This window comes from Brassica napus, chromosome C3 (assembly GCF_020379485.1).
Source record: "Brassica napus cultivar Da-Ae chromosome C3, Da-Ae, whole genome shotgun sequence".
Lineage (NCBI taxonomy): Eukaryota > Viridiplantae > Streptophyta > Magnoliopsida > Brassicales > Brassicaceae > Brassica > Brassica napus.
Window position 1 is genome coordinate 20,662,700 of NC_063446.1, and position 8,282 is coordinate 20,670,981.

General features: G+C 34.1%; 1 protein-coding gene and 1 long non-coding RNA gene across 3 annotated transcripts; both read left to right on the forward strand.

Moving 5' to 3' along the window:
- The first annotated feature begins 820 nt into the window (after positions 1 to 820).
- On the forward strand, positions 821 to 1,435 carry LOC125582965. Its single transcript, XM_048749450.1, has one exon. The coding sequence runs from the start codon at positions 821 to 823 to the stop codon at positions 1,433 to 1,435; it is 615 nt and encodes a 204-aa protein (XP_048605407.1).
- A 918-nt stretch (positions 1,436 to 2,353) lies between these two features.
- On the forward strand, positions 2,354 to 4,975 carry LOC111204173. Of its 2 annotated transcripts, XR_002656585.2 has the most exons (5): positions 2,354 to 3,516; positions 3,627 to 3,670; positions 4,328 to 4,417; positions 4,572 to 4,672; positions 4,772 to 4,975. It is a non-coding gene; the product is annotated as an uncharacterized LOC111204173 (long non-coding RNA). The 2 variants fall into 2 exon arrangements; XR_007320702.1 differs by lacking the exon at positions 3,627 to 3,670.
- The last annotated feature ends 3,307 nt before the right edge of the window (positions 4,976 to 8,282 follow it).

The window sequence follows — 8,282 nt, forward strand, 5'->3', positions numbered from 1 at the left end:
AATTACCATTTTCAACTATTTAACCCTCCTTTCACAATATCGATTTAATCTCCTTCATCTTCTTTCTCTTTTCTCTTGTATAACTCTGTCACATTCCTTTTTCTATTCTCATTCAGCAAGACCAAGCCCATGCGTTTGTGTACCCTCCGCAGCCGGAGGTTGAATTCGGATTTCCACAGATATGCTACTGTGGGAGTGAACCGAAGATAGCTACGTCTAGCATCGAACCAGGTCGCAGATACTACACATGTAGAAATGCAAACGATGGAGAGTGTCATGTGTGGAAATGGTGGGACGAGGCTGTAATGGAGGAGATGCGAGCTAGAGATAGACACACACTTCAGTTAGCCGAGAAGGTAGATTCTATGACATTCTTCAATGACCAGGCTACTGAGCAGAAGCTCGTTAGATTAGAGAACATGGTGTGTGAGTTGGCCAAGAATAAATCAAAGTGTAGCTTAGATTACTTAGTTGCGGTTATTGTTATGGCCTTTATTTTCATAGGTCTCATCATCGTATTTGTCTAATGTGTTATAATTATGGGAAACAATATGCACGTTTAAAATTCAGAAGAAGTGAACCTATAAAGTTGTTGAAAATGTCATGAGGCAAACATGTTGTGTACCTAAAAAGTAGTTGAAACGTTCACAAGACAAATAATGGACAATCACAAGATTGTAACTTCATGAACCTATAAATGTGACGGATATCAGGGTCGAAAAAATTATAACTCCTCTACTTCCTTCTTATATTAAAAACAAAATTACAACTCCTCTGCTTCCTTCTTATATTAAAAACATTGCCTTCTTTTTCATTCAAAATGGCTTCTTCTTCACATTATCATTATAACCAAAATGACGATGATGATGATCCATTTGAAAATATTTTTGAAGATTTCTTAGAAATCCCAGATATTATTCCCAAACCGAGAGAGCGAAAAACACGTATCTTTATTGAGAGAAAGCGGGAAGAAGGCAAGGACCAGCTTTGGAATGATTATTTTAGCGAGACTCCAACATTCCCGCACAATATTTTTCGGAGACGGTTTCGAATGAACAAGACATTGTTCTTGCGTATTGTGCATCGTCTCGAGCAAGAAGTGGATTATTTTAAACCTTCACAAGATGCAACCGGTCGGTCTAGCCTAACCGCGCTCCAAAAATGTACCGCAGCTATTCGTCAGTTGGCGTATGGTGGTGGGGCTGATACCGTTGACGAATATGTCCGACTAGGTGAAACCACAGCTAGAAAATGTTTGCACCATTTTACCAACGCAATCATCCACTTGTTTGGTGATGAATACCTTAGATGTCCTACTCCGGAGGATCTGCAAAGACTACTATATATTGGGGAACAACGTGGATTTCCAGGAATGGTTGGAAGCATCGACTGTATGCATTGGGAGTGGAAGAATTGCCCTGCCGTTTGGAAATGAATGTATTCACGAGGAACCGGAAAACCAACAATTGTGCTGGAGGCGGTTGCTGATTACGACATCTGGATATGGCACGCGTTTTTTGGAGCACCAGGTACTATGAACGATCTTAATATTCTTGATCGATCACATGTTTTTGATGACGTTATTAACGGAATAGCACCACATGTCAACTTCTATGTTAATGGTCATCCATACCATTTGGCCTATTATCTCACTGATGGATTTATCCTGACTGGGCGACTTTTATTCAATCTATCCGTCTACCACAAAGTGAGAAACATTCATTATTTTCTAAAACCCAAGAAGCTGTTAGGAAAGATGTTGAACGTGCCTTTGGAGTCCTGCAAGCTAGATTTGAAGTCGTCAGAAATCCATCTAATTTATGGGATAAACACAAAATAGGAAATATTATGAGACCATGTATCATCCTCCATAATATGATTGTCGAGGATGAACGGGCAGAAAGGACACAATATGTGGTTCTTGGATTTGAAGAAAGTGAAGAGGAAAGATTTTCCGTCAATATGCCTTCGCCACTCGGTAATACAATGGATCGTCGAACAAACGTTCGCAATAGACAAGCCCATCGTAATTTAAAAAATGATTTGATTGAAAATATATGGACTAAATTTGGGCATCTTCCAAATAACATGTAATTTATAAGTTTTTTTTGAATTTAATGTTAAACTTCTCTTTTATGTTTTATTTAAAATGTATCTTTTATATCTAATCACACATTAAGAAAAATATTATAAAATATGCTAAGAACTTTTTTTGTCCTACCAATAATCAACAAAATTAAAAAAGTCCTTATGCATTTGTCCCTAACTAAAAAATAATACTACTTTATTCTAAGGACAAAATTAAGTAGAACCAATAATGTTTCCCTTAAATGGATATATTTAGTGATTGTGTTTGTAACGTTGGTGTGTCAACATCGAGTTTTGAGGAGTTATTTTTGGGTTTATCCCATGCATACTAACTAACTAGCTGGTAATCTGCCCAATGCGCAGAATGATGAACTATAAGAGATTATGAATTTTTGAACCATATAGATATTTATTGATGTAATTTTAGTATATTGTATGGAAATAAATCTATAAGAGTAAGTTTAGACTTATATAAATTTATTCTAAATTTAAGATAAAACAAAACATAAGTAATAAAATTATTGTTTTCATAGTATAAATTATGAAAATAAAATAATACGAAACATAAGCAATAAGATGAAAAAATGCTAGATAAAACAAATTATAAAGAAACAGACAAAATATACTGATAAAACCACACAATTGATGCGATACTATTTCCATCTTGCAACTATTTAGAAGTCTCTCACCTTAATTTTCCACATAGACTTCTTTAGATTGATATTTAAAACACACAGCACAAAACTACATACTCAGTGATAACTTTCACCTTGATTTTCCACATAGACGTCTTTGGCTTTATATCAGAGATGAAATCCATGATTCTTTCTTTTTGATACGTAGAAAAATGGTAGGCTGTAATGTCGATGAATTTCTGTCCCTTGATATATATAGGATCACTTATAGGGTTTTGCTTATGAAAAATTAGAGAGTCAAAGATTTTATCTGGCGTAAATAAAACCGTGTGAACCCCTAAATTTTAGCTAATTTTTTTTAAAAAAAATTATGTAAGTAATATAATTAAAAAAGGGCAATTTTCCATAATAACATTTTTTTTGTTTTTGTCTCAAAAATAGGGTGGGAAGCTAAACATCACAAAATAGTATTTATTAACTGTTCAAAAGACTCTAATACCCTCAACAATTAATACAACTAACAAAAAAAGACGTTTCTTCTCTCGGCGTCGTCTCCTAGAATCTCTCTCTCACGACGGCGGCACCAAGACGACGAGCACTGTTATCAACTCCGGCGACGACGAGCACTGCCATCAACTCTGGCGACGACGAGCATTGTCATCATCTCCGACGAAAGTACGAAGCTTTGATTATATTCTCGCTGATCTCTCTCTCATGATGGTGGCATCAAGGCGACGAAATCCCAATCAACTCCAACGAAATCACGAAGCTTTGATTCTCCAACGCCATCTCGGTATGATTCCAAAGTTTAGAGTTTTGAGATTCAAATATGAGGTTTCAATCTTCAATGATAATGGTTTGAGAACTAATAAGTTTGTTTTGTTGTCTTAATTGAATATATAGAACAAAACAATTCAGGATTCACTTTGAGCAGTACAAAAGCTAAAGTAATTCATCTTATCTTCTCCAAAAGTTTCTATCTTGATGGGGTTTGGTTATGCCCTTAACATGTTCAATAGAATGACAAAGCCTTTCTGTGTCATTTTTAAAGCACTGATTGAGAAATATGATTAATGATCCTCTTGAGCTGTGTTGAACACTCAGATCTTGTTATTATCTCCCGACCTCTTGCCATCATTGATGCTGCTCTTACTGTCTTAAGCTTAGCTTTCCTAAGTGACAAGTTATTTTGATTTCTTCTTTAATTTATACTTTTATATCTCTACTTACATATTCATTTGTTGTTTGTTTGCATATATTGTAATGTGTTTAGTAAATGTTGCTTATGGCATTGTTAGTCTCTTGTTGCTTGTGCTTGTGAAGCTGTCTAGCGTTAAGAAAAATTTCAGGAAGCATTTGTGTAGTTTCAGGAAAGCCTTCCATAAAATCGGATGGTAACAAATTTTGAAACTTTTTTGCTTGGTGTCTTGTTCTGCTTAGGCATGTTGATATCTTTGGTAGGCTCTTGAATTTTCTTATGAGTCTCTTGTTGCTTGTGCTTGTGAAGCTGTCTAGTGTTCAGAAAAATTTTAGGAAGCATTTGTATAGTTTCAGAAAATCTTCCAGAAAATCAGATGGTATTTTTCCTTCTTTACGCAAGATAGAAACAAGATGGGAGATTCTGATTTCGGATGGACTAGGCTTGATAAAGAGGATGATACACATGTCACTACCAAAGAAAAGTCAAGATATAGGTATGCAAATCTATGCATATTAATCAATATGGTATACATATACTTCGTATTTAGATCATGTAGATAATACACATACAGTTTTGTGAATGTGAGATAGGAGAAATCATATATCCGTGTGGTTTACATAGCTAGCTCTTGTTTTTTGTTCTTGCAGATATGATGGGATGCTAGATATAGAAACAATTACCAATCCCAAAGACAGAACTGTGGCTCCTTTGCTGAAGCATCCCAAGGAAACAAAGGAAATTGTGAAGGGTATATTTCGTCCCATGCCATTTTATAATAGTTCATATAGGGCTTTACACAAATTTATTGTTAACTTAATATTCAGGTGTTGATTTTGTCATCACTCAGTTTAGGTTGATGTGTTAGAGAGGAGCTTGAGGTATTCAGAAGAGTAACCAACATCCCTCTGTATGTCTAGAAACAATCTCCTCTGTGGTCCTTTCATGTGAAGCTCTTATTCTTGTATTAGTTGTTTTGTTTTGTGACTGGTTGAATACCCCTTCTTATTACATGTACCTCCATGAGAAATACATTTTGGAAAACTCATGAAGTTTGTTTGCTCTTACATGTTTCTCTTTCAAAACCAGATTTGGTCTCTTATTACAATTGTATGGAATCATTAAAGACAAAAAAAAACTTTTCATATCACTCAGTCTAAATTAAAGGAGAAGTAAAAATGTCATAGGCTGTAATGAATTTGCCTTTTCTTGAGTTGATGCATTGGTATGTGAAGAAAGACCCAACATGTTCTTTACTGTATGCGATGTTCAACACATGTTTCTTGTTCAAACCATTATATATTGATTAATATGAATAGTCTTTTTTATGGATAACTATCCTGAATTGAAACTTAATCTTCCAGAACAACCAAAACAAAACAACATAATCAAAATCTATTAAAAAAATTCATTGGCTATAGAAATTACCAAATAGAGTTCATTGTCTACAAAAGAGAGAACACATATCAAATAGAGAACATGAAAATAAGATAACTTGAAGCATTTTCAGTAATTCTATCAAAAAAGTGTTAAATGTGGTATATCATTATAAAACACACATATTATCTATGATAGCTTTTGGAACTTTCAAGATGGGTTTTCAGAAAATAAAAATGAGTGTGTTTTCTTGCATAATTATGTTTTTGAAGAGAATCAAAAGCGCGTAAGGAATGTTAGACAATCTTTGTTCTGGATGGCTACCCTGAATTGGAACTTAATTTTCCAAAACAACCAAAACAAAACAACATTTCCCAAATCTATAAGAATATTCATTGGCTATAGAAATCTCCAAATAGAGTTCATTGTCTACAACAGAAAACATGGAAATAGGATAGTTTGAAGCATTTTCAGTAATTTTATCAAGAAAGTTTTAAATGTGGTATATCGTTAAAAAACACACAAGTTATCTAGGATAGCTTGTGGAACTTTCAGGAGGGGTTTCCAGAAAATAAAATGAGTGTGTTTTCTTGAATAAGTCTGTTTTCGACGAGAATCAAAAGCGTGTAAGGAATGTTAGACAGTCCTTGTTCTGGATGGCTATCCTGAATTGGAACTTAATCTTCCAAAACAACCAAAACAAAACAACATAATCAAAATCTATAAAAAAAATCATTGGCTATAGAAATCTCCAAATAGAGTTCATTGACTACAAAACAGAGAACACAAATCAAATATAGAACATTGAAATAGGATAGCTTGAAGCATTTTTAGTAATTCTATCAAGAAAGCGTTAAATGTGGTATCATTATAAAACACACATGTTATCTAAGATAGCTTGTGGAACTTTCAGGGTGAGTTTTCAGAAAATAAAATGAGTGTGTTTTCTTTCATAAGTCTGTTTTCGAAGAGAATCAAGCGTGTAAGGAATGTTAGATAGTCTTTGTTCTGGATGACTACCCTAAATTGAATCTTAATTTTCCGGAACAACCAAAACAAAACAACATAATCAAAATCTATAAGAAAATTCATTGGTTATAGAAATCACCAAATATAATTTATTGTCTACAAAATAGAGAACACATATCAAATAGAGAACATTAATCTACATACAAACAGAGTTAATTAACTAACTGAAGGATTGATAACTTTATAGTAATTGTTGATCTTTGTATCAAATGTAGTGATGACATAACATGAAATGAACTGTGACGTTCACCATCCCTTTGCAATGTTGCTCTAAGGTAGCTTCCTAGAGGATGATCAGCTGAAAGAAACTGTAAGGGGAACAACTTACAACATTAATAACGACAAAAACTTAAACATATTTGTTAAACATATAAAGCTATCCGTATTAGTGAACTAACCTCATCAAAGAATATATACTTTAATGCATTGAACGATGTCATCCCAAGCTTGCTCCACAGTTATATCATCATCATCATCATCATCATCCTAAGGGTGAATGCCTAGCTGCAACATGAATGGTATTTTCTTCTTTAACAAATAAATAATTATAGAATAGAGATGGTACAAAAAGATGTACCTTTTCAAGAGCCAGCTCAGCAGTAGATTGTTCTGAATCCTGCTTTTTCTTGAAGACATTTGATACAACAGAAAAGTCTGATAGCTGCAAGTGGCACTAATAGAGACAAGTATTCTGAGAAGAAACATGAACTTGCTCAATCATGTAACTTGCTTTGACACCAAACCTCTAATGTATAATTTTTGGAAGCTTTTGTACGTGTTCATGACCTCCTTCTTGATTTATTTTGCAGATGGGAACAGAGGCAACGAATGAGACACCTGCCTCTCCAACACCTCAACTGAGTACTGAGACTCCAATTTTTACTCCAAATCAGACGCAGCAGGTACATGCTCAAAATCTTGGAGTTTTCAAGTAATTTTTGGAAGCTTTGTACGTGTTCATGATCTATTTCCTGATTTTTTTTGCAGATAGAACAAAGGAAACGTTTAAACGATGTATAAAACTACTTCAGTTAGTGTAGAAACATCAATGAAGTTTTGAGAGTATCAGAAGTTTCATGAATTTTATTAAAAAAATGTATTTTCATGAAGTATTTTCATGAAAATGAAGTATTTTCATGAAAATGAAGTATTTTCATGAAGTATTTGAAGTATTTTCATGAATTTTATTAAAAAAATGTTAATGTGATACTATTATAAGGCATATATGTTATATCTAAGATATCCATCAAACTACTTTAAAGACAAAGTATTTTTCTCACATGTGTTCCATAGTTTAATAATGATTACTTTCTTGGAGCTGATGAGGGTCTCTCATCTTTGTATATGTTTTGCTAATACATTTTGTCTCTAAAAACAATCAATATCTCGTCATAACAGAATCGCAATATCTCTCTTAAGTTAGTTTCACTGAGACACTGACTAGTCGAGTTTTTGGGGTTAATGATCACCATTGCCCATACCTGCCATTAACCACGTGTCTTAACCAATAAAGAAGCTCTGCATCAACAGTTCTACTCACTGTTATTCCTTCAGAGCGAGCCTGGGCAACAAAAAGCTTCTTTCTTTTTTGGGTTTTCCTTTGCTTAAGTGTTGTAGTTGGTGAAGCCGGAGTACCTAGCTTCTTTGTTTTCTCATATTTTGACTTCATGTGCTTCTTCTTCTTCTTTTTCAGTTTCATCTCTGGTAATTTCCTCTGTAGTTTGTTTCTGGTAGGACCAAGAACTGATCGGAACTCCCGCTCACCGGAATCGGGACGGAACCGACACAGACCTGATTCTCACCTGAAAGAATATGCTTCGATATCCACAAACCCAACAATGAATCTACTAAATTTGATAATTTCAAAACAGGTTTAGAGAGTGTAGTATTGAAAAATTGGCACTTTAACATCACCACTTTAAGGATCCTTCTAGCAAACCAAACAAATTTGCTTA

What these genes read in the sequence shown, in the direction of transcription:
- LOC125582965 (XM_048749450.1), top strand. Translation starts at nt 821, where the DNA reads ATGGCTTCTTCTTCACATTATCATTATAACCAAAATGACGATGATGAT.